This window comes from Terrapene carolina, unplaced genomic scaffold (assembly GCF_002925995.2).
Source record: "Terrapene carolina triunguis isolate 2854851 unplaced genomic scaffold, T_m_triunguis-2.0 Scaffold111, whole genome shotgun sequence".
In the NCBI taxonomy this organism is placed as follows: domain Eukaryota; kingdom Metazoa; phylum Chordata; order Testudines; family Emydidae; genus Terrapene; species Terrapene triunguis.
Genome location: NW_020664462.1, coordinates 28,813,283 through 28,840,241, shown reverse-complemented (window position 1 = coordinate 28,840,241; position 26,959 = coordinate 28,813,283). Strand labels below are relative to the sequence as shown.

Genomic DNA, 26,959 nt, shown 5'->3' with positions numbered 1-26,959 from the left:
GTGGGTTGTAGCCCACGAAAGCTTATGCTCTAATAAATTTGTTAGTCTCTAAGGTGCCACAAGTACTCCTGTTCTTTTAACTTAATGTAGACCTCTTTACTATTGTCAAACAGATATTATCACTGGTCAGTCAGATTCCAACTATTGTATCTTCTCAGAGGAGGGTGATTTGTAAACCATGCTATTGTTCTGCATTCTAACTGACCATGTTAGACCCTGCTGGTGCCCTCTAAAAAGGCACCCACAGGATTATGTTAATGCAAATAAGGTACCTTTTTTGAGCACACCAGCGGGGTCTACATGGAGCAATTAATGTACTTTACAAATCACACCCCTCCAGTGCGCTTTGCTGGTGCTGTGTAGACAAGCCTTAAAGCCTAAAAAAATTTTCTCTGCTGCAGTCTGGTCTAGGTACTGTTTAAAGAAATTCTTCATAACACTTCATGAATAATTTAACTCCCTATATTAAAAAGATTTTTCCTGATTTTGCCAGTCTTATTTACTTAGGGTTACCATAATCCAGCAAGCAAAAAAGAGGATGGGAGGAGCCCCGCCCCTATCCTGCCCTAGCCCCGCCCCGTCCTGCCCTAGCCCCGCCCCTGCCCCTCCCACTTCCCCCCCTCAGAACCCTCAACCCCCCCCCCCGCTCCTTGTCCCCTGACTGCCCCCTCCTGGGACCCCTGCCCCTAACTGCCCCCCAGGACTCCACCCCCTACCTAAGCCTCCCTGCCTCTTGTCCCCTGACTGCCCCCTCCTGAGACCCTCCCCCCATCCTAACTGGCCCCCTAGGACTCTACCCCCATCTGTCCCCTGACTGCCCCAACCCTTATCCACACCCCCACCCCCAGACAGACCCCTGGGACTCCCACGCCTCATCCAACCACTCCCCACCCCCTGACAGCCCCCCCAGAACTCCCAACCCATCTAAACCCCTCTGCTCCATGTCCCCTGACTGCTCCGATCCCTCTCCCCACCCCTGCCACCTGACAGCCCCCCCAGAACTCCCAACCCCCCCCTTGTCCCCTGACTGCCCCCTCCTGGGACCCCTGCTCCTAACTGCCCTCCAGAACCCCACCCCCTGCCTAAGCCTCCCTGTTCCTTGTCCCCTAACTGTCCCCTCCTAAGCCCCCCCCCAATGCCCCCCAGGACCCTACCCCCTACCTGTACCCTGACTGCCCAAAACCTTCTCCACACACCCCAAAAAGCCCCCCCCCAAACTCCCGACCCCCCCGTCTCTTGACTGCCCCCTCCAAAACCTTCCTGCCCCTTCTCCGACCCCCTGGCCCCCTTGTTGTTGGCCTTTCTTCACCTAATGTCTCCGTGAGCTTGCTCAGGAACTGCCTGAGCTGCTTGTCAGACGCTGGGCAACAGTGGGGGAGGAGCTCCAGACTCCCGGAGCCGATCTGCCATGCAGGGAGGGAGGGAGGAAGGAGGAGGAGGAGGACGTGCTCTCTCTGGCTGAGTGTCATGTAAGTAACACCGTCGGTGGCAGCACTGTTAACCGTGCGCGCTCTGCATCAGGGGGAAGTCCGGACATTTACAAATTCCCCCCGGACGCTATTTTTAGCTTAAAAAGCCGGACATGTCCGGGGGAATCCGGACGAATGGTAACCCTAATTTACTCTGCTTGCTTCTTTCCTTCCTTATATTACAGCTTGCATATAAATAAATTCCTGTAACTTTTCTATTGTTTGCTAACTACAGTAACTCCTCACTTAAAATCATCCTGGTTAACATAGTTTCGTTATGTTGCTGATCAATTAGGGAACATGCTCGTTTAAAGTTGTGCAATGCTTATAAGTTGTTTGGCAGCTGCCTGCTTTGTCCACTGCTTGCAGGAAGAGCAGCCCGTTGCAGCTAGCTGGTGGGGGCTTGGAACCAGGGTGGACCGGCAGCCCCCCTATCAGCTCCCCACTCCCCTGTGCAGCAGCCACCCCAGCAGGCTATTAATTGCTGGCAGTTCAGCTGTCCCTTCCCCCACTGCCATGTGCTGCTCCTGCCCTCTGTCTTGGAGCTGCTCCTGGGAGCCTCCTGCTTGCTGTGCGGGGGGCGGGGGAGGAGAAGGGGGCGAATGTCAGGGTGTCCCCCTTCCCCCTGCTCCTGCACCCTGCTTACCCCATCTCCATAGAGCAGCAGGGACACACGACAGGGAGGGAGCTTCCTGGCAGCAGCTGTGTCTCTGCCTTGTTAAGTTAATCAGTAAGCTATGTACTTAAGAGTGGGGTCAGTGTACTTAAAGGGGAAATGCGCCACACACACACGCTCTCGCTCTCTCTGTGTGTGTGTGTGTGTGTGTGTGTGTGTGACTCTGTCTCGGTCTGCCATGCTGTCTCCCCTCCCTCCATTCGTGCTGCCTTGTAGAGTGTGAGGCTACATTTACAACGAGTTAACCCTTGAGGGCTCATCCGAGTGCTAGTTCATCATTTAGCAGTAGGGCATTCCCTGGGAAATATCCCACCCTCTTCCATCCTCTGACTTCACCGCCTCAACCAAGCTTCACAATCATCATTGCTGTGTACAGTATTAAATTGTTTGTTTAAAACTTATTCTCTGTGTGTGTGTGTGTAGTCTTTTGTCTGGCAAAAAAAAAAAAAAATTATTCCCTGGAACCTAACTCCCCAATTTACATTAATTCTTATGGGGAAATTGGATTCACTTAACATGGTTTTGCTTAGTCGCATTTTTCAGGAACATAACTACAACGTTAAGTGCGGAGTTACTGTATATGTTAAACTGGAACAGACATCTTGTTTTTAGTTGCTTTATAACTTTCTAGGCTATTGACATTAGCTACATTAGCTTTTTGTTTTTTCACATTGTTCTAAGGAAAATGTCACAACTAAAAGTACTTGGTCTTTCTGTAGTCTTTAAACAAAAAAACAAAACTGAAATCTCTCTATGGCCCAAAAAGGTGATCTCTAAAGTGCTTAGTTTGACTAATTCAGGAAATATTTAAGTGGTTACTGAAAGCCAGTGTCTCAATGGAAGCATGATCAGAGAGGAAAGTTCTGATGCGTACATTAGCAGTACATCTCTCACAGATCTGGGGAATTACTAATGTTAAAAACTCATTTTCATAAATTCAATAGAGTTGATATAATGGAAAAGCAATTCTGCTCTTAGTTCTAATTTACATTTTCACAATAAGTGATAGCTCTTCCATGGGACAAGGTACTTTCATGAGGATTGTGCCTAAAGGACTACTTACTTTATTTTAATCTTGCTTAAGAAGGTTAAAAAGTCTTGTGTGTTTCACTTGAACACAAATTTGTATCAGCCGTAAAGAGATCTGCAAAGCTCCTCAGTCATTTCACCATCTTAACCAATACTTCTCCCAGGCTTCTGAGACTGTCCTTATAGTTTTAATATGCCAACGTTTTTAAAGAGAAAATTTGTTCTTTTACAGGATCAAATTTTCATTCTTTTCCATTTGTTTCTCTAGTCTTAGGTTTGGACATGTATGGTGGCTTAATGAAACAGTGTATCTAAGGCTTGGTCTACACTTACCCCCCAATTCGAACTAAGGTACGCAACTTCAGCTACGTGAATAACGTAGCTGAAGTCGAAGTACCTTAGTTCGAACTTACCTTGGTCCACACGCGGCAGGCAGGCTCCCCCGTCGACGCCGCGGTACTCCTCTCGTCTAGCTGGAGTATCGCAGTCGACAGCGATCACTTCCTGGTTCGACTTATCGCGTCCAGACAAGACGCGATAAATCGAACCCAGAACTTCGATTCCCAGCCGCCGAACTAGCGGCTGGGTGTAGACATACCCTAAGAGTTAAAACTTGATGTACATGTGGGTAGTTCACTTTACAAAAAGCCATGTGTTTGCATCACTCCTCTAGATAGCATTGGTTCTGAAGATAAAATTAAGTTAACAGCGATGAAGAGAGATCAGTTGATGAAAATTCTTAGCAGACCTGAGGACTTACCTCTTCCAGACATGTTCAGTTCAACCCAAATGTAGATAATTTCAACTCTGTGTTCTCACGCTACTGTAGCAGATTCAAAGGATTTTATATAGTTCTAAACACCCAATTGAATCCTAGCAAATGGCTAGGGAACTGGTAATTAATCACACAGAAATTTTATCAGGGAATCCTAGTTTCTGCCGTTGGATGAATATTGAAAATTAATTAAGAACATTAGTATATGGGCTGCTAAATGAAGTGCATTTTTTGACTACCTGATGCAATCAGACTGCTAATCTTACTGCAAAAGCATTTTCAACTTCTCTGATAACTGCCTCATATGGAATCCATGTCACTTGACTACCCCAAGTTTTTCTTCAAATATGTTCTTGCTGAGAGATGGAGAACTCAACGTTCCCTTGCAAGAGGCATATTTATGATATAATCTTAGGGCAATATTTTAAGTATTTCACATTCTAGGAAATTTTACCAAAAGCCTTCTAGTTAAATCAAAGACTTTACATTCATAAACAAGTTGTGTGTCTTAACTGTGATATTGCTAGTGCTAAACATAAGCATAAGCTAGTGCTGAAGAATAAGGGGAAATTATGGTTCTTTGTGCTCTATGTACATGCATATAATTTTATTTAAATATTGTAAAGCATACTCCCCTCTACTGGCAAGACCAGAGTAGTCCAGTCACTTCACAATACAGCAGTAAGTCAAAAAAGAGATCTTAAAAAGTGAATACTTTTAAAAAAAAATTATACTTAAAAACAGGGAATACATGATGATAGTGTGGAATAAGTGTTTATCATGAAGAGTTTGGTGTGGTTGTGTAACTCCATGAGTGGTGAAACGGCAAATGAGTTATGCATATAATCTGAAAAGAGTGCATGCTAAACTTGTATACCATATTATGCTATCATGTATCTTATAAATGTAATATATCATAAAAACTATTTTGGAAATATTTCAGAGGGTTTGTTTTATTGGAAGTATTTGTTGGCTTTATCTACCTTTAGAAAATCATGTGCTTTAGTTATAAATCCAGTCTGGGCCCAGAGAGGGAGAAAAAGTTTAAAGTAATGAATGTAAAAGCTCTCAAATAACAGGGTAGACTAATTTAAATGCAATAAAAGTCCCATTTAAAGCAAGTTTTGTGAAACTAATTTGTAAATTTGTGCTATTGGAACTTTAGATTAGCGCACCAAATTTTAATTTATAGACGCCATTTTTAAAATGTTACTACAGTAGGGTATCTCTTTTTTAATAAAGGAAATAAAACCTGCTGTGAGCAAAAGACTAAATATTACAAAATAGGGAGGCAAAATAGTTAAGTAGGTACATAACTTTATTCATACTGCTATTCACATTGACATGGAACTTCTCATGTATTTGAAGTTAAGCATGCCTGCTGAATCAGTGGCTAAAATTGTTCATTAATTTTTCTCATAAGTGGTATGAAATCTGTGTCACTTCAAAGTAGAACTGTTTCAGTATTAACAGTGGGAAATTATTTAGACTTTCAATACATTAGCAAAGTTAATATGAATTTTTATACAAAGGCTGGCATTAAAAAAAAAAAAAATCTAAAGTTAAGCTCTCAAGCCCATATTTAGGGGCCTACAGGTGGGAGTTTCAAAAGTACCATAGTGACTTAGGAGCACACGTTCCATTCACTTCAGACTGTAAACTCTGCTGGAGGAGAATAGTCTGATCAAAGCATTTAAACTTTTTTGTAGGGCTGTCAATTAATTGCAGTTAACTCAAAAATTAATCACGATTTAAAAAAATTGCAATTAATCATAGTTTTAATCACACTGTTAAACAATATAAAACCAATTGAAATGTATTAAATATTGTGGCTGTTTTTCTGCATTTTCATATATATTGTATTCTGTGTTGTAATTGAAATCAGTGTGTTATTTTTGATTACAAATATTTACACTAAAAATTATAAACAAAAGAAATAGTATTTTTCAGTTCACCTCATACAAGTATGGTAATGCAATCTCTTTATCGTGAAAGTGCAACTTACAAATATAGATTTTTTTTTTGTTACATAACTGCACTCAAAAACAAAACAATGTAAAACTTCAGAGCCTACACATCCATTCAGTCCTACTTTTTGTTCAGCCAATCGCTAAGACAAGTTTGTTTCCATTTACAGGAGATAATGCTGCCCTCTTCTTACTGACAGTGTCCCCAGAAAATAAGAACAGGCATTTGCATGGCACTTTTGTAGCCGGCATTGCAGGGTATTTGTGTCACATATGCTAAACGTTCATATGCCCCTTCATGTTTCGGCCACCATTCCAGAGGACATGCTTCCGTGCAGATGATGCTCATTAAAAAATTAATGCATTAATTAAATTTGTGACTGAACTCCTTGGGGGAGAATTGTGTGTCTCCTGTTCTGTTTTACCCCCATTCTGCCATATATTTCATGTTATAGCAGTCTCAGATGATCACCCAGCACATGTTCGTTTTAAAAACGCTTTCACTGCAGATTTGACAAAACACAAAAGGTACCAATGTGAGATTTCTAAAGATAGCTACAGCACTCGACCCAAAGTTTAAGAATCTGAAGTGCCTTCAAAAATCTGAGAGGGATGAAGTATGGAGCATGCTTTCAGAAATCTTAAAAGAGCAACACTCCGATGCGGAAACTACAGAACCCGAAACACCAAAAAAGAAAATCAGCCTTCTGCTGATGGCATCTGACTCAGATAATGAAAGTGAACATGGGTCGACCTGCACTACGTTGGATCATTACCGAGCAGAACCAGTCATCAGCATGGATGCATGTCCTCTGGAATGGTGGTTGAAGCATGAAGGGATGAATCTTTAGTGCATGAGTCTTTAGTGCATCTGGCACGTAAATATGCAACTAGCAAAAGACACACAAATGAACAGCAAGAGTTTTAAGTACACTAGAAGCAGGAAGCCTGCCAAACAATGAGTAAGGCCACTCGACAAACAGAGGTGCTAAAAGAGCACTCAAGAAAGATAAGGCCATTGTGGAGAAGCTAAATGAATACTTTGCATCAGTCTTTTCTGCAGAGGATATATGGGAGATTCCCTTGCCTGAGCCATTCTTTTTAGGTGACAAATTTGAGGAACTATCCCAGATTGAGGTGTCAATAGAGGTGGTTTTGGAACAAATTGATAAATGTAAACAGTTACATGTCATCAGGACCTGATGGTATTCACCCAAGAGTTCTGAAGGAACTGAAATATGAAATTGCACAGTTACTAAGTGATATTTAAATCAGCTTCTGTTCCAGATGACTGGAGGATAGGTAATGTGACACCAATTATTAAAAAGACTCCTGAGGCAATCCTGGCAGTTGAAGGCCAGTAAGCCTAACTTTAGTACCAGGCAACTTGGTTGAAACTATAGTAAAGAACAGAATTATCGGACACACAAATTAACACAATGGTTGGGGATTAGTCAACATGGTTGCTGTAAAGGGAAATCATGCCTCACCAATCCATTAGAATTCTCTGAGGAGGGTCAACAGACATGTGTACACGGGTGATCCTGTGACTATAGTGTACTTGGACTTTCAGAAAGTCTTTGCCTAGACCCCTCACCAAAGGCCCTTAAGCAAAGTAGGCAGCAATGGGGTAAGAAGGAAGGGTTTTCTCACGGATTAGTAACTATTTAAAAGATAGGAAACAAAGGGTAGGAATAAATGTTCAGTTTTCTTGGTGGAGAGGGATAAATGGCAGGGTCCCTCACAAATCTGTACTGGGACCAGTGTAGTTCAACATATTCATAAACCATCTGGTAAAATGGGTAAACAGGGAGGTGGGAAAATTTGCAAACAATACAAAATTACTCAAGGTAGTTAAGTCCAAAGCTGACTGTGAAGAGTTACAAAGGATTACTCTTGAGGTAATTCTGTGCCAAAAAAATGAAATTTCTGTGCACAATATTTTAAAATTCTGCAAAGTTTAATTGTCTTAAATGTGGAGGCTCCAAAGGGGCAGTGAGGAACACAGGCCACTGACTGCATGAAGGTTGGAGATAACCCTGCAGGCCCCCCCAGGCTGCATCTGACCCTCACACAGCGCAAGGGCTGGGCCTGCCCCTAAAGCATGCTGGGGCCCTCTGTGCCAGGCACACCAGGCTCAGCCGAGCAGCATCAGCTGAGCAGGATCCAAGTGTAGAGGGTTTAAGTGTGTGGGGATCCAGATGTGGGTTAAGAGGGTTCCATGTTGGGCAGACTGGTGGCTCAGTCGAAGATCTGGATGCACAGGGGCTTGTTGGAGGGTTCCAGGTTCAGGGGCAATCGACCTCTGCAGGGGGGTCCAGGTGAAGGTAGTTGGAGCTCGGGGGTGTGGGGGGTCTGGGTGCAGGAGAGTGGGGCTCATTGGGGTGGGAGTCCGGGTGCAGTTGGAGCTCAGTGGGGTGGGTGTCTTGGGGGCTTATCAGGGTGGTCCAGGTGCAGGGAAGGTGGGGCTCATTGGGGTGGGGGGTTGATGGGCTTGCTTAAGGGGGGAGCTGCTGCTGAGGGGGTGCCACATGCTGGGCTCCTGCCCGCCACCCTCTTCATGCCCCCACTTGCCCTGCCCCACCTCCTTCCTTCCCCGCTGCCTCTCTCCCCAAGCCCCCACTTGCCCTGCCCCACCACGAGCACTCACTGTTGTACAGAAAACAAGATGGCTTCCAGCACACAAAAGGGGAGTATAACTGGCACTAGGACGTAGGAGGCGGAGTCCAGCTGCAAAGTCTGCGGAGCCAAGTGGCACCGTCTTTCAGCTAGGCAACTCTGCGCTTGCAGAAATGAGGAGGGGGCAGTGGCAGGTGACCCTGTGTGCCCTCCCCCCCAACACCTTGCCTCTGGGGGGGGCCAGTGTCCCTCAAACTACACACGCACACCCCGCAGCTTCCCTGTCACTTTTCTGCAGGGAAGTAAAAGAAATCTGCAGAGGGACATGTTTTCTGCACGTGTGCATCTGGCTCAGAATTCCACGAGCAGTAAAAGGGATCTCACAAAACTGGGTGCCTGGACAACAAAATGGCAAATGAGATTCAGTCTTGAAAAGTGTGAAGTAATGCATATTGGAAAACCTGATCCTAACTATCCATACAAAATGATGGGATCTAAATTAGCTATTACCACTCAAGGAAGAGATCATGGAGTTTTAGAGTGAGCATATGTTTTAGAGAACTATGAGCAGTCCCAGTCAAAAAAGCTAACAATGTTAGGAACCATTAGCAAAGGGATAGATAATAAGACAGACAGTGTCATAATGCCACTACATAAATCCATGTATGCTCACACCTTGAATACTGTATGTAGTTCTGGTCACCCCATCTCAAAAAAGATGTATTAGAATTAGAAAAGATACAGAGAAGGGTAACAAAAAATTATTAGAAGTATGGAACAGGTTCTGCATGAGGAGAGATTGAGATTGTTCAGCTTGGAAAAGAGATGACTAAAAAGGGGGAGATAATAGAGATCTATTAAATCATGAGTGGTGTAGAGAAAGTGAATAAGGATGTGAAGGAATAAATAACACAACCAGGAGTCACCCAATGATATTAATAGGCAGCAGGTTTAAAACAAACAAAAGGAAGTACTTCACACAGTGTACAGTAAGCCTGTTGAACTTGTTGCCAGGGGATGTTGTGAAGGGCAAAAGTATAACTGGGTTCAAAAAAGAATTAGATAAGTTTGTGGAGGATAGGTCCATCAGTGACTATTAGCCAAGATGGTCAGGGATGCAACCCAATGCTCTGGGTGTTTCTAGCCTCTGACTGCCAGAATCTGGGAGTGGACGATGGGATGGATCACTCAATGGATTTCTGTTTATTCCGTCCGAAGCACCTGGCGTTGGCCCCTATTGCAAGACAGTATACTGTGCTAGATGAACCATTCGTCTGATCCATGATGGCTGTTCTTATGTTCAGAGAAGATATGATGCAGCAGCAGTAATGCATGTTAACTAAAGCAATATTTAATTTTAAAAGTGTAATTTTGAGTACTTATTTTTCTTTGATATTTAAAATGGGTTGTTTAGCTTTTAAGTGTAGCTTGCTTTTATATATAATATATATAAAAATAAAATTTTTATAATCTGTACTATTTTTAGAACAGTGTCAGAGATGTTAGTCAAGTACTGGCTCCACTGACATCCATTTTTGACTGAAGAACCTAATAGGATTGTATGAATTATTGTAGTTCTATTGACATATTTATCCAAATGAGTTCAAATAAATCAAAATATCTTTACAGGTTTCCTGGAGTTCAGTATCTTTGTATGTTTGCATTGAATAGTGTTGAACTGTGGTTTGTTTTAAGAGCAAACAACTAAAATGACACTTAAAAATCTAAACATTACTTGAAACTGGTCCTGGTAGTTGAATTTATTGTTTTTTCCCCTTTAACTATCATTGTTATCTATTTTTTGTAAAGCTCTCAGAACAGTAGGTGGTTGATGTACATAACCATATACACGTCCTTGCTTTGTCTGTTACAAGTAACTTCAGATGTTACTTGTTTGTACGATATTTTTGAGGTTTTAGTCAAACTTTACATTTTTGTAAAGGTACATTTACTATAGTTGGGTTCTTATTTTGCACATGATGTGCCTTTCCTGCAAATTATTTTAATGTACTGTTTACTTTGAATACTAATGTTTTATGCATAGTATTTTTATGAGCAAAACCTGTAATAAGGACTTGCTGTTTAAATGGGGAAGGGATAATAAATGATCAGCTATGCTGTGCACCTGTTATTAGGTGGTTGTATAATAATCCTGTGACCACTCTTTCCTCCTCCAGTCTATGCTCTGCTTTTAAGGTCCATTTGTTGCATGTGAAAATACTTTGCAAACTCTTCTGGGCAATGACACTGTGAAAAGTACCTCTCATGCTGTATACATCACACAACTTTAGGAACTGTAATATAGTTTTCTTTGGAGGCAAAGGTAAAGGGCAGTGGATGAGAAGGTTCATTTCCCTGTTCTCCATGTGTCATGTTACAACCACTGTTCCGAGATGAGCTAGATGGGACTTCCTTATTCTGAAGCCTGTTAACATTGCTCATTAATCAATTGAGTAACTAAAGTCAGTTCTTGCTGAACTAAGATTGAGTGGATGGACTGCTCTTTTCCTAAACAAAAAAATGTTATAGAGGTTTAGAAAATAATTACTGGTTTAGCAATAATAAATGGGAGTGCTCTTCACTTCTTCTCAAAATACAAGAATTAGGGGGTATTAATGTAAAATGAAAGCAAGATTGGTTAAAAAAAAGTACTTTTTTTAACCTGCATATTCTGTGGAACTCATTGCCACAGAATATAATTTGAGTTCAAGAGTTTAGTAGGATTCCAAAAAGGAGTAGACATCTATATGGATAATAAGCATTGATACTTGGGTTAAATTAAATGAAAAATATAAAGGATGCAAGTCCTGATGATGCTTCAGGACATAAGCCAAACTTTAAACAGAAACCGAGAAGAAACTTTCTCTGCTGGCACATCATTCTATAGCAGGGGTCGGCAACCTTTCAGAGATGGTGTGCCGAGTCTTCATTTATTCACTCTAATTTTAAGGTTTTGCGTGCCAGTAATATATTTTAACGTTTTTAGAAGGTCTCTTTCTATAAGTCTATAATATATAACTAAACTATTGTTGTATGTGAAGTAAATAAGGTTTTTAAAATGTTTAAGAAGCTTCATTTAAAATTAAATTAAAATACAGAGTTCCCGCCCCCCGGACGGTGGCCAGGACCAGGCAGTGTGAGTGCCACTGAAAATCAGCTTGTGTGCCGCAGGTTGCCTACCCCTGTTCTATAGCTACTATTATGAGGATTCTGACAGCTTTTTCTGACACATCTGGTACTGCTACTATCAGAGACAGGATACCACACTATATAAACTCTTATTCGTATCCCATTTGGCAGATCCTATCTTTGTTTTTTAGCTGCTTGTATTTTGGTCTGTAGTGAAGGTCTTGATTTGTAACCCAAAATTTGACACGTCATCCCATCTTTTTCTCAAGTCCATGGAGTTCTTAGGAGTGTTTGTATAATATATCTATACTTTCTAAAAAGAAAATGTCCAGCAGTCAAGGGCAGACCTGCAATAAACTGGATTAAGTGCATAATGAAATTAAAATTTAGCAAGAAAATGAAGTTTCATAGCAAGGTAAAAATCTTGCTTCATGAAAAGTACGCTCAGTATGTCTCAGTCATATCACTGGCAACTTTCATTATGATTCCTTCCCGTAAGAAATTGGAAGCCATTATAATAATGGAATTCATGGTAACATATTTTGCTGTGTTATACCTAAAACATTGCAGGTTCTGAAAATGAGATTTCTATTCCTTTTTTATACTAACCTGCAGTAAAATAAGTCCCAATAACAGTATGTCATAAGGTCTTTCAGTTTCCCGGACACACACTTCTGTGTTTAGTAATCCTTGTGTGAGGAAGTAAGAAAGAAGCGAATCCTTCATATTTAATGTGAGTAGTATACTAGTGAGGAACTGTAATAATGCACTTTATTGGGAAGGAAAAACTAAATTAATATTTGTCTTCTGTTCAGAGTCTGCATCTGTGGACAAGTCTGTATCCCATTCTTGCACAACTCCTTCGACATCTTCTGCTTCTGGACTGAATCCAACTTCTGCACCTGCTACTTCCACAGTCCCTGTCTCACCTGTCCCACAATCACCAATTCCTCCATTACTGCAGGACCCAAATCTCCTTCGACAGCTGTTGCCTGCTCTTCAAGCCACCCTGCAGCTTAATAATTCTAGTGTAGATATATCCAAAATAAATGAAGGTAAGTCTTCTACAAAAATGTAATGTAATCTTACTTTATAACTTTTATTTATGCAAATCCAATGTATAACAATATAAAACCATAATGGCTGGAGTCCTACTTAAAATAAGGGGAGTAAAATTGTGCAACATAAACAAATGAAAATTTAGCTGTGTTAAGGTTTCTAATTTAACTTTTTAAACTTGCCATATAAGTTAATAGATAAAATGTAATGTATAAATACTTAATTAGCAAGATAATTTATGTGCACAAGTAGTCTCATTGGAACTGGGGGCTTTGTTGGTTTCGTTCTTTTGTCTAGGACATGTATCTGGCTGTCAGTATGGAAAGGGTAGGCTGTGTGACCTTGCTAAATTAAAGACTTCTTCAAATAGTGTACCTATGGGCGCGCCACTTCAGGTGTTCATGTGCCCCTTGTTCCTTTGATTGGAGATTTGTGGTAGCAGTGCTCGTTTGGCTTGCCTGTGTGCTCCAGACATCTTTGTGCCTCATGCTGAGCATATATTGAGCTGTGCGGGATAACCCCCCTCAGTTCCTTCTCAACGGCCTAAGATGGAATCTTTAGTATGCTAACTTCCAGTTTTTCTTGGCGTTCACCTTTACTGTAGCTTACTGTAATTAGTTTAGTCCAATTAGTTAATTGTCACTATTAATTGGATAGCTCCCTTTTCCACTGTTAGGGGTTTTTCCATTGAATACCCTGTCCCTCCCCACCCACTTTTTTTTTTTTTTTTTTTTTTTTTTTTTAAGAGGCCTTCCTTAAGGATTGTCGTTGTTTGTTATGCCGTGTTTCCGGCCTTCGAGTGCTGGCTGTCTTGCTGGAAGTTCATCCCAATTAGCAACAGTCATTCTTGGTGCCTCTGCTGTTTAGGGGACACCCCTATGCCATCCATGTGTAAGATCTGTACTACTTTTATGAGCAAATCCAGAAAGAGAAATTAAATTTCCCAAAACTTTGGCTTTGAGCTAGCTCTGAAACCAGCTTTGGACTCTGGCTCAGAGGATCCCCCGTATACTTGTTTTTGACTACATTTAGTGCAACCTCTGTACCTTGATCACCAAGATCTTTGTGGGATAAGGCCAGATATCACGGTGCTTCAAGAAAAAGAAGTTGTCTCCCACCAGAAAGCCGCCTTTGAAGAAATCTCTGTCATCACAGGACACCGCAGGTCCCAAAGTATGTACATTTAAAGCACCAAGCAGTTCTAGTACTGGGAGCTCATCAAAGCCTTCAAGTTCCACTAAGAGCCATGGCACTAAGCATGCCTTGGTGCTGATGGAGCATGTCCTCAGAAGAGAACCTGAGAGACACTGCTTCTCAGAAGCAGGTACCATCTCTGACTCCAGAAGGCTGGTAACATCGACCTCTGTACCCAAACCAGTATCCCAGTCTTCTGCTCCGGTGTGCCAGAAATTGTCAGTGTCTTCAGTATTGGCACCTTCTGTTAGAAATGTGCCTCCAAGGCAATGAGTGCCCTGAGTACCGACCCCATCTTCGAGACATATACTGCTGAAGCAGTCAATATTGGTACCAACCCTGACTGTTGTGGAGCCTTACTTGACTTCGAATCAGGTACATTCGGTACCGCAAGAATTGGGATACTTCAGGGATCTTTTTGTTTCTGAAGAACTGGAGTCCCCACTGCTAATGGATACGGAGCACTTGTCAGTGCCAAGATCTACTGGGTCACCAAAACCATATCTTTCCCCAGTGCATACTACCTCTCCATTACCTGCTGCAGAGGGTAGACAACGACCTGAATCTTCACTATCTGCACCTCTACTGGAGTACGTTAAGGGTTCCTATTAATTCCCAGATCTCTGCCCAGGAATCTCCCATCTACCATGGAGAGTACATCTTCCCGGTCACCTACCCTGAGAGCTGTCAGGAACCCTGTTATCCCCTTTCTTCCATTAATCAGGGGCACATCTCTCAAGGTCATTACAGATAGTGTGGCCTGCGTGTTCTACATCAGTCGTGAAGGGCGGGCAAGATTCCCCTCTTTGTGCCAACACAGTAAAGTTATGGAACTGGTGTATAGCCCGTCACATCCTCATTTCAGCCTCTTAGACCCCAGGTGTACAAAACACCATGGCTGATGATCTTAGCAGGCATTTCTCCCAAGATTGAGTGGGCTTTCTCCATGCATATCTTCCAGCACAGCTGATCTTGGGTGTGTTGAACAAAATCAAATATGACAAATCTAGGGCCATATTAGTAGTTCCAATTTAGCAGAGAAGTCAGGTACCCTTACTTGATTTGTCTAGCTTCTAGTATGGTGTTGTCTTCCATTCATTCCTCACCTACTGTCTCAGAATTCTGGATGGACTCTCCATCCCAACCTGAGAATTCTTTGTCTCAGAGCTTGGTTACTCAGTGGTTCTCACGGATAGAGACTTCTTGTTCTGCAGAAGTACAATAGATATTTTTAAACAGCAGGACGATATCTTCATGAAACACTTTCAGAAATGGAAGAGATTTCATCACTGGTATACCCAGTGACAACTTTCACTGTTTCTCTCCATTGTCCTTGACTACTTGGGGGAATTGAAAAAGTCTGGTCTCTCCAGAAGTTCCATCCAGGTTCATGTGGTGGCAATAACAGCCTTTCATTCCTCTGTTGAGGGATTCTCAGGTGTTTGCTCACTTCATGACAGCAAGATTCATCAAGGGTTTAATTAACCTTTTTCCACAGATTAGCAAGCCCATCCGTGCATGGCATTTAAACTTGGTCCTTGATTGTCTCATTAAAACTTGCTGAATCATTGGGTACATGTTCTTTCACCTGTGTCCATGAAAACAGCTTTCTTGATAGTCATCACTTATGCCTGAAGAGTCGGGGAAATGGGGGCTTTAATGGCAGATCCTCTCTTTACAGTATTCGGGGAGAAAGTTTCATTACCTTTGGTTGAAACTTAGGATATGGTGGTATGTTCTGAATTGCATATTAGCCAACTTATTTGTCTTCCGGTCTTTTTCCCAAAACCACAGCAGACCAGGGAGAAAGTTTCCCTTTGGATGTCACTTTGAATGTCTGAAGGTCATTAGATTTCTATCTGGATAGAACCAAATCTTTCAGGAAGGCTCCCAAACTGTTTCATTTGCAGACAGATCCAGAGTTTCCACAGTCTCCACTCAGAGATTCTCAAGATGGATTTCTGGATGTATCATCTCTTGTTATGAAGCTACCAATTTCAACCTTCTTTTAGGGTGCTTGCCCATTCTACATTCTACTTCTGTGACACTATTGGAAGGTGTCCCAGTGGCTGAAATTTGTAGAGGGGCAACCAGGTCTTCAGTGCATACTTTCTTCAAACAGTATGCCTTGATTCACGCTACCGGATCAGATGCTACAGTTGATAGTGCAGTTCTGTCTTCAGTGTTGGACTCGACTGTGAAGCTCCTTCCTCCTCCCAGGGTTACTGCTCAGGTGTCACCAGAAGTGGAGCACCTATAGGGACACTACTCGAAGGAGAGATTACTAACCTTGTGCAGTAACTGGAGTTCTTCAGGGTGTTCCTATGGATGCTCCACTACCCACTGTCCTTACCTTCTGCTTCAGAGTTTCATAAAATGGGACTTTGTGGTAAAGAAGGAACTGAGGGCAGTTTGCCCACACAGCTCTGTGTATCCTGGGTATGGGGCACAAGGATGTCTGGAGTGTATGCATGGACGAAATGGGTGCTGCTACCAAAAATCTCTGATCAAAGGCACATGAGGTGCGTGCATACCTAAAGTGGAGCACCCCTAAGGGGACGCGTCTTGAAGAACTCGAGTTACTGCACAAGGTGAGTAACCTCTTCCTCTTGCCCTTTTCTGTTACTGGTGCTAGTTAGTTCAACTGATTCTCCATCAACCTTCTGCAGTTCACCCTCACGTTCTAATATGTTGTTACATCACTGTTCATGTGTGCTGAAGTTTCTAATGGTTCTTTAAAGCTAATTGAACTACTAGGTTTTTTATTAATGGAACAGAGTCTTCCCTGGCTTTGTAGAACAAAGGCAGGAAGTGAGCTGTAGAGCATTTGCAGGTTTCCAGAGCCCAATGGCTTTTTTTTGCATTTTGACAAATGAGATGGGGACAGATTCTTTTCAGAGTTTAAAAACAGGAAAAATAACTTGAAAAACTCTAAACAGACCCTCATTCAGTATTGTCTAGAGCAAGGCACAATAAATGGCCTTTTGATCTTTGGATTCTAACGTTATTTAACTTTTTAAGTTAAACATTAATCATTCATAGGCAGTTAACATTTTGTGTATAGCATCCATATCGCTGTCCGTGAAAATCCGTCCACTTATTCAAGTGCCTAAATCTGGATTTCGGAGTTAAACTTTAAGCACCCATATTAGACAGTGTTTTTTGTGCTTTGCTTTACAATTTTGAACATATTTTATGTTTGAACAGAAACTTAGAAAACACCGCTAAAACTTATTTGTTTAGTTCTTACAGCAGCTGTGACACAAGCCTCTCTGCAGTCTATACTCCATAAGATTCTCACTGCTGGACCATCTGCTTTCAATATTACTTCCCTGATTTCTCAAGCTGCACAACTATCTGCACAAGGTATTTAAAGTCTCACTTTCCCTTATGTAAAATTTTCAGATTACATTATACAAGGGTCAGTATAACTAAAACTCTGTTACTGAATGTCAACACTGGTAATTAAACTTTCATCTGAAGTTGTGTGTTACCCTCCCTCTGAGAGTAGGATGTCTGATACACTAGAAGTTGAGGGCTTTTCTAAACGTAAGCTGTGACACAGCCTATGCTCAAGGAATAGTTGGCTGGTGGACTAGATTAGATGAACTCCTAGTCTCTTCTGTCTTAAATTTTCTGATTCTCTAACTTGATAAATAATGTGTGGGTAAATACCAAACTGCTTTTGGGGAACTCAGCTTTCAGGCACTGCATGTTTCTGATAGAAGGTTTAGATTAATCTATTGCACAGAGGAAGAACAGAATACTAAGCATTGGATACCTGAGGCTGGTTACGTAAGAATACCTTTTTCTCATAATACTTCTGTTTGTGATCAGTAGAGGCTCTTAACCTGGGGTCCATCAATTTAACCTTGAACCTCATTTTAAGTGAGATTGTGAAACATTATTTTTCTGAGAGGGATCTTTGACTCTGGAATGTACTTCCTTACCCCTACCTCTTTAGTGTGCCAGAGTTCTGATGTTAACCTACCAGGTACAATATAAACTCTGTTTTTGGAGGCATGTTGGGAAGGTGCTAGTTTATTTACAGTAGAGCTGGAGATTGAAAGGAGCATGATAGAAAGTCTTCTGGTTTCTATGGTGTGTGTGGTGGGATTTTGTGTTTGTTTTTTAGTAACAGTAGAATTGAAAAACCTATTGGCAGCATTGGTTTGGGTTGTTTTGTTTTTGTTTTTAAATGAGATGCTGAGAGCCTTAGGTAGCCGCTACATACATATTTCATTCTTCTAGATGAAGTATCTTGGAAAATTGTTGAATTTAATTGGATTGAGCACTTTACATTAAGAACTTTGAATAAAACTCAAATTCCCCTCTCCATATTTAAAGGCCCAGACTTTCAAAAGTGCTTAGCGCACTGAGGCCTGGTCTACGCTAACCCCCCAAGTCGAAGTAAGGTACGCAACTTCAGCTACGTGAATAACGTAGCTGAAGTCGACATACCTTAGTTCGAACTTACCGCGGTTCAGACGCGGTCCACACGCGGCAGGCAGGCTCCCCGTCGACTCCGCGGTACTCCTCTCGCCGAGCTGGAGTACCGCAGTCGACAGCGAGCAGTTCCTGGTTCGACTCATCGCGTCCAGACCAGACGCGATAAGTCGAACCCAGAACTTCGATCCCCAGCCGCCGAACTAGCGGCTGGGTGTAGACCAGCCCTGAGTTGAAACCAGATTATCAAGAGCTCTGCTTCTGTGTAGATATCTAAATAAACTCATCATATTTTTCAAAAATCCTCAGCACCCAATAGCTCTTGTACTCAGGAGTTGAGCGTTTTTGTAACTTCTCTTCTGATCACCAAGTAGGATCTGTTTTTTCTTTGCATTTTAAGTGTGTTATTTTATTATGCTTTTTATTTTGAGTTTCCTTTCTCATTAAGCAGCCTTTACGCTTAGGTGGAAAAAGATGCTATAAAATACTGTCATGATTTCTTTTTATAGCTCAGCCATCTAATCAGTCCCCAATGTCTTTAACTTCGGATGCCTCATCGCCAAGGTCATATGTTTCTCCAAGAATAAGCACGCCTCAAACCAACACAGTTCCCCTGAAACCTTTGATGAATACGCCCCCTGTATCGTCACAGCCAAAGGTAAGATGCTTAATGATTTACGTGCAAGTGGTGACATAGAACTGAATTGTGGTAACCTATAATTTGAAGAAGGGATAAAGAAACCATTTATGAAAATTTTGTATATTACTGATGCGTAATCATGTATAGAAGTGTAAGCATATCGATATAAGCCACAGAAGTACTTTGTCAGTATAAAATGATGAGCAGGAAGAGCTATTCTTGTTCCAGAAAACTTTTCATGGTAGAACTGCACTTCCATTAAGAGCCTCTGTGAAACTGACATTATGGAGTTTTCTGTCATCTGGATGATTTCCGTATGAAATCTGTTATTCTTACAAAAGGAAAGATGTTCTTCAGTGCCGTGGTTTTGAACAGAACAAATATTGGAATGTTTCAGGCATTATCCAGGATTTTTCTACTTTTTGCACCTCCCTCTTTTCCTTCTCCAATTTGGTTTTTATTTTACTCAGAGCTATCAAGCTGTTTGGAGTAGCTCATGAGCATGAGTGCCAACTGTTACAAACCAGGACACAAACCCCAAACTGGTTGTGAGTTCTATACTTGGATTTCTCCAGCCAAGTATCAAATGTGAGCTTGTCAAGCACAGTAACAGCTTTCACATGGAATCACAGACAGCCCCCTTGTCTGTCTTGCCACCCAGGAAAGTCTGCCTTTGTGATAGACGATCCCTTTACACCAAAAATTACAGTAATATTCAGGTTACTCCCAGTCCCAAAGGACCAGTCATTTATCCCAGGTCAGTTGCATCCTAGATCTCTCACCAAAGACACAGCTTGTAGCCAGTCCTATATTTATTAATTTATTAATTAAGAAAAATAAATGTTATTTATAAGGTTAAAGCTGGTAAATATACACGCATAAATGAGTGAGTCTTAGGTTCTAAAAGGTAATAGAAATGGCTGCGGTATACAAGCTTTTTATGTTCTCTAAAGGTAACCCAAGCTAAGCAGCTTGGGGATCCCTTGCTTATGCTTAGAAATATTGCCCTCTCCAAGCAGCATAGTGATACAGTTCCTTCTGGTCAGGGATTTTTATTCCCCCCAGTGTTTCCCTCTCTCCTCTTCCTGGATGCATGTGTTGGGGGGGGCAGTCAAAGTCTTTTGATGTTTTTATGTCTTTTGATGTTTCACAATGGCTCATTTGGTTTCAGTGGGCCTTCTTGTGTGTAGGACCAGCAGTTTATTTTAATTAATGCTTCTTTCCTGTTTGTTGAGTTACACAGTTACAGAGGTTTACAGTGCAAACACTCAGTATAACTTTTACATCATGGGATACAGATGTTATAAGTGAGATCAGTACATGCATCATCCTACAAGTATTTCATCAAGTCTAAACACGTTCTTATAAACTTAGCATTGTTAAAACAGACGTTGACACACAAGTGAGCCAGACTAGTTTCTTGCTATGTGTTTGTCAGTGTTCATTGAGGCCTAAGGGCCCTGGTATGAGCTGCACCTGGTCTGCCAACATCACAAGAGCAATAAGCAGAAAAGTTGCAGCTGTATTTGGCTGGCATTTGTCTCTCGGAAGGCTAAAACAACCCCCCCACCCTCAATGGTGCCTGTTGCAGTAGTACTTCCTCATAGAACCTCAATCATTCCCTTCCCCCCCCCCCCCAAAAAAAAGAGGAATTGGCATTATAGTGAACGAGGCTGTGTCTAAAGTGATTTCTGGAGCTGTGATGGACGGGAGAGAAACTTCCTCATGGGAACACACTTGCTCCTTGAGCTAGCTTCTTGATGGGCTTTCTGAGCTGTGATCAATAAAACAAGCTTGTATGAAGGAGAGAGAAGCTTGCACATGGTGAAAGAGGCTCTTCCTGATGCAGAAGAACCACCTCAGACTTTGTGAAAAAGATGCTCCCAGACTACCACAAGGTTAGGGATCTCATCACTACTTTTTTTTTCTGGGCTGAGAATTCCTTGAGAGGATCAGTGACCAAGAAAACCACACTTTGGATAATCAGCTCCCTCTAGCAGTCAGAGATTGGTCCTTTCTGTTTTTCTCAGAAGCATTTTCCTGAGCCCAAAGTATCAGCGGAGATTCATCACAGTAGGTTGCAAGTATTGTTTGGTCAGTTCTATAGCACTTTTCCAGACAAGGCCTCAAGATCAATTGAGGCAAGTCTGTTCTCACCCCTGCTGAATACATAGAGTTTATAGGGGCAGAACTGGACTCCAGGACAGCAAAAGCATACCTTTCTCAAGAAAGATTTTCCATGATGAATCACCTCTTTTCACACCTTTAGTCTTGTCAGAGTGAGACTCTGGGAGTCTGCATCATTATACAGCATCATATGGCAGCTTGTGTTACTCAGTAGCTCCAACCTGGGCATATCATTCTCATATTCCAACCTGATGCATCTATCAGTTAGTCAACCTCTTCTACTTCTGAACCTCCCAGAAATCATTTTACAAAACCAAGGCCAGGTGCTGCACTTGGATCCAGCATCTCTGCATCTAACAGCATGGAGGCCAGGTGGCAAGCTTCTTTGGATAGAAGTTGTTAATCAGCTGTGCAAGAGGTTTCAATCCAAAGCAGAGTGGCCTCTATTAGAAAGACCTGTCAAGCTAAGAGGAAGCATTTCTCATTGTGGTCCATTCAGCGCTTAGGCTCTTCTATTCTAACTATTTTGGACTACTTGATGACTTTGAAACACTCAGGACTCTCTTACTACCAGTCATCTGCTGCTATATTAGCGTATCACCCATCTGAGTAATTTGATTTTTTTTCTCACCCCATGGTATCAAGATTTTAAAAGGGATTGATTTATGATAAACCCTCCCTTAGAACCCAAATTGTCCTGTTCATTATATTACCTCTATATTAAAACAGCATTTTGGGTAGCCATCATCTTGGCTCACAGGAGTTAGTGTTAGAAGCAATGTTGGTGCTTTGGAGGAAATGGATAGTTGATATTTGATTGCAACTCTTTTAGTTATTAAAAATTGGAAGTTTGAGTGATGTCAAATTTATCTAAAGAAATTGGTGCCTGTAGTGGTGGGGTATTGAGGAAAATAGCAGATGGCTTTTATCCAAGTTAAATTTTAAAGAAATGCCCATTGCATGAAATGAAAGTGCTGTAAATGTAGAGCCAGTAAAGAAATGGGATTTATTTGACCTTTCTATGAAACTTAAAGTACTGGACTGACAAGATGCCAGGCTAGAGAGATCATTGATCTGATTGTACCTGGTAATTCCCATGTTTGTTTCTTTAGTTCATTTGTTTGAGATTTATGATGCAAAGGAAATCTGACCCAAGTTTTGAACATTGCAGGTAACTACTCCAGGTGTAAAGCAAGGACCAGCTTCACAGTCAGCACCTCAGCAGCCGGTAATAGCTGACAAGCAGACAGGCCATGAGCCTGCCTCCCCTCGAAGTCTTCAGCGCTCAAGGCAAGTTGAAATATTTATTTATGTTGCTTTGTTGCTGTTACTCTGGATAAAACATACATTGTATTCTGTGCAATTAGTGAGCTTGGTTTTTGGTATACTTAGGACCAATGTAAGCATATTACTTAGCTCTGCTATTGCTGAAAGGACACAGCTACATAACTTGTTTGATTTTTACCCCTTTCTGTTTGGCTCCACAGATTTCCACTTTACGAGTTACGTGCCCAGCCAGGTGAACCACAGAACCATTTACAGCAGCAAAATTGAGGAGTGTACATTAATGATTCTGGTACATCATTCTGGAATTGAGGGTACAAAGGATCCCACCCTCTAAACATGCTTCATTTCCTCTTCATCTGTCAGTGCAGTTACAGAACCAAATGTTGTTCTCTGCACGTGACTGGTTATTAGCTTTAGAAGTTTGTGGTTTCTTGTTTTGGTATTCATTTTTAAGTGAGTTGACAGCTTCTGTTCACTGACTTTGTTGCTTTAATGGTATGCATTAAGAGCAAAACAAGCTTCACAAAATGCTCTTCTCTGCCCACAATGTTTTTCACCAACATCCAGACCCTGTCTGACATGTTTGCTTGGTGTGTATATACACATTCAGCCTGTGATTGTAAGGCGTATGGGGTGTTTGCCTCTTGCATCAAGCTTTCCTTTTGGAGGAAGACTTGGAGTCAGAGGATCTATGGGAGAGTTCCATGTAAGGAATTCTCTGCTTTTGAGCATGTCTGATCCAAAGTTTGACTTCTGAAATTAAGAACTTGTCTTAGGAGCCATCTGGAGTGGAGTCAAGGTCTTCAGAATCTTAAGATCCAATGACTTCAGATCTGTCTCCAGGAAGGAGAGCAGCTGAATTATTTAAGGCTAGGATCTGCCAGCTTCTGAAAAGCAATGGCACAGGCACTCTAGGTCAACAAAAAACTACGTTTTTTAGAAGTTGGATTAGGTGTCTGATCTGAAAGTTGATTCTGATTGTATCTTTGTGTAGGTGACATCCTTAAATCCTTGAGATGCTGAATGAGAATAGGGATCTTCTTGGATCTGAAATGGTCAGATCCTTAGTCTGCACTGGTGGGAGCTTTGGGACTGCTTTCTCACCAAAGGCCCTCTTTGAAGTCTTTGTGTTATTAATGGACTTGGATTCTTCCTCTGTTCCACTCTTATCACTTTCAGATCTCTGGCTTCTTTATTTCTCAGAGTTGTCACCAGAGATAAACTTCTCTGGAAACTAAATCCATCAAGGTCAATTTTGTGAGGAAAGAGAAATGAGTCAGGAGCTCCTGGTCCTTCAGCACCAGCTGATTTACTGAAGCTTTTCAGTCTGTTCCTTTTGCTAGTTACTGGCTTTCAGCGCCACTCAGGATGTCTTTTGTTTCAAAACAATAGAAGTATATCTTACGGGTAATGTACATGTTAGGGCAGCGGTTCCCAATTTATTTACAGGTATGAGCTCACTTTAATGTAGTATTTCCTCCTCAGACAACATGGAGGGCACCATTTTGAAGAGCAAAATGGTGTCCTCCATTCATCGTGAACTGGCATGCACTGTACATATGAGGTCATGCTGTGTGGTGCAAAATGGCATCCTCCACACACTACGCATCTCTGTGACCCCATCTGCTGATTGTGTGACCCCACTTGGGGTCACAACCTGACGTTTGGGAACAGCTGCCTTAGAGGTTTAGTCTCTGTGGACTCCAGCTCTTTTTCAGCTTCTAGTTCTCTTGGAAGCACTTCAGCTAAAAATATAGGAGTGCAAGTAGTCCTGTGGTCAGGAGAAGTCTCTGTAATGAAATGCATTTTATTCCACACAGTGGAGGATTCAGAGTAACTGGACTAATTTGTAGGTATCTTTACCCAGCATTATTGTCAGACGACTTCTCATGGCTGTGCAGCGCTTCAGTGTGGCAACATATTTGAACAGATATGAGGATTTGTCATTCCGTCATACAAGAAAAGTCCGTGGAAATGGTGCTTTCAGAACTGGGACTCTTATGGTTTACATCATCTAGTGGTGAAGACAACAACCTGAATTTCAAGGAGGTCAGGCCAACAAGAGCGGTCTGTTAAATTCAGTGACCTAAGTTGATTCTTGCCAGATGGGGGTCATCTAGACATGGACTTGTTTATCACAAGTCTGTATCAAAGACTTCTCTCTAGAGCAGACAGGGTCCTGAACTGTGCAACAGTTCTTTTACACTGTAGAGGAAAGGACGCTTGTATGCCTTTCCCCATCACTTTCTCTGTTACCAAAGGTTCTGCTGCAGGTCAGAGCTCAAGTGATTTTGATCTTTGCCCTGGGCTTTGTCTTGTCTTTGGAATTTACTGTCAGAGAGAGAGGAACTGACGGATGGCTATGGGTGTATAGACTGTCCCAGAGAGCAGCATCCAATTGTGTGTACACCCCTGAATAGATTTACTACTTTGAATGGTTCTGTGGCTCATGTTCAAGGGCACATGACTCCAAAGTGTGGATCTGCATAGGCAGTATATTCTGGGAACTATAGTAACTGGGAACTTTTCTTTCTTTCCCCACTGAATTTCTAATGAAACTTGAAATTTAACATAACTATATTGTATGCATGTATGTTTGCTCAGTTTATATTTACATAGCTTCTTATGCCGAAAATACCTTTTTTGTATTTTCAGTTATGCAAATACTGCTGTGAATATTAATGAATTGCTGTCTGCCCTTGCAAAACAATGAGTTAACTACCACTGTTGCCAATAAATTAAAACAAAATGGTTAGTTGTAAGCCAGAGAACTTTCTCAAATCCAACCATTCTAAAAGTTCAGTAGTTAGATTTTGACATAAAAATATTGAGCATCCGTTTGTTTCTGTAATACCTTAGGGGAGTCCATGATACCTGACAGGTAAAGTGAAAACCTAAGTAGTTACTGGAACCTAGGAACTTTATAATCTAAACTGAGAACAATTGATTGATCAGTTATAACCGCATTTTAATTTTTCAGGTTTTAGAATGATTCATAATTATATTTTCCTGCAACAGTTTGCATCTAAACCAGTTTGTTTCTGTTAGAATTAAAACTTTTAAATTATCTTAAAATAGTTTAAATATCTTGTGATACATTTAGGCTATTGTTTGACTAATTTTGATTTTTAAAACTTTAAAAAAATTGTTTTAGAGGTGTTTATGCCGTTTGTTTTTTATGGGTCATGATGCCATGAGAGAAATAAGTCACATTGATGTAATAGAACAGCAACAGTGGACTGTTCTTAAAAGAAATATATGGGAAGAATCCTATTTAACCTACAATAACAACCTGCACTTATTAGAAAAAACTGAGGCAAAACAGGCTTTTTCTATTCTTGATTTCTGTTTATTATGCAGAAAAGCATTTTCCAGAATTAAGCACTTCACTTATACTGTATCTATGTATTTCTTTTTATGGCAGGAATTACTGAAGAAAAAATTAGTCCAAAAATGACCTTCCTCAAGTGTTTGATTAATTTAAAAAAGAAAATCAATATTTAAACCTGCTTCCCTCATAATACCTTACTAAATAATTTCAAGATTAAAATATGGTAAAGAATAGTAGCTTAAATGTTGGTAACACTTTAAATTTTAACTCAGTATCTATATATTCAGGGAAACAGTAATGAATTCCATGCAAAAACAAGTGAACATAAAACATACTTTCTGAATGTCAAGTAGGCTTCCCGTTTATACAAGCGTATTTGGCCTAATGCAGGTCTTTCTGTAAACTATGATTCTAGAGAGGCTTTGAGAATAATTGGATACTTTTAATTATGGAGGCATTGATTTTGGTTCCCTGGTTAAGGTTGCATTAGGATTTTCCTTTTAATGGTATCTTTGCAATTTTCTAGTTCTGTTCTGGCCTTTCAAGTTGTTGTTGTTTTTTTTTTTTTTAAGGTATACATTTTATGTAGCATGGAAAGTTACAGAGTTAAATTAGGGTTTCAAAACATCCTTTACCCCAGATTTTGAGACAGAGTTTTGCCTTTTTTTGTGCGGGTGGGGAGGGGCGGGGGGACACAAGCTTGGTTTACCGTGGTGGACAAAACCCTTATATATATATTTTTTTTAATAAATGTAATAATTAGGAAAGCCAATGGCTATAAAAAAGTAGAGGTAAGAGAATAGCAATTATTTTGAAAGGTTTCAGAGTGGTAGCTGTGTTAGTCTGTATCAGCAAAAAGAACGAGGAGTACTTGTGGCACCTTAGAGTAACACATTTATTTTGGCATAAGCTTTCATGGGCTAAAACCCACTTCATTGGATGCATGCAGTGGAAAATACAGTAGGAAGATATATATACACACACACACACAGAGAACATAAAAAAATGGGTGTTGCCATACCAACTCTAACGAGACTAATCAATTAAGTTGGGCTATTATCAGCAGAAGAAAAAAAAGTTTGTAGTGATAATCAGGATGGCCCATTTCAAACAGTTGACAAGAAGGTGTGAGTAACAGTAGGGGAAAAATTAGCATGGGGAAATGTCTGTAATTGAGTGACCAGGGAGATTGAAGTGTTCTCCGACTGATT

The 26,959-nt window shown here is 41.2% G+C and overlaps 1 protein-coding gene across 3 annotated transcripts in view; it reads left to right on the top strand.

The window, feature by feature from the left end:
• WAC (WW domain containing adaptor with coiled-coil) overlaps nt 1–26,959 on the top strand; it is a 109,450-nt gene that overhangs the window by 69,669 nt on the left and 12,822 nt on the right. For all 3 annotated transcript variants that reach the window (XM_024223511.2, XM_024223505.2, XM_024223517.1), the window contains 4 exons: nt 12,480–12,719; nt 17,161–17,283; nt 18,873–19,021; nt 22,302–22,420. In XM_024223511.2, coding sequence (XP_024079279.1) covers nt 12,480–12,719; nt 17,161–17,283; nt 18,873–19,021; nt 22,302–22,420 — 631 coding nt within the window. The remainder of the gene's footprint in view (nt 1–12,479; nt 12,720–17,160; nt 17,284–18,872; nt 19,022–22,301; nt 22,421–26,959) is intronic.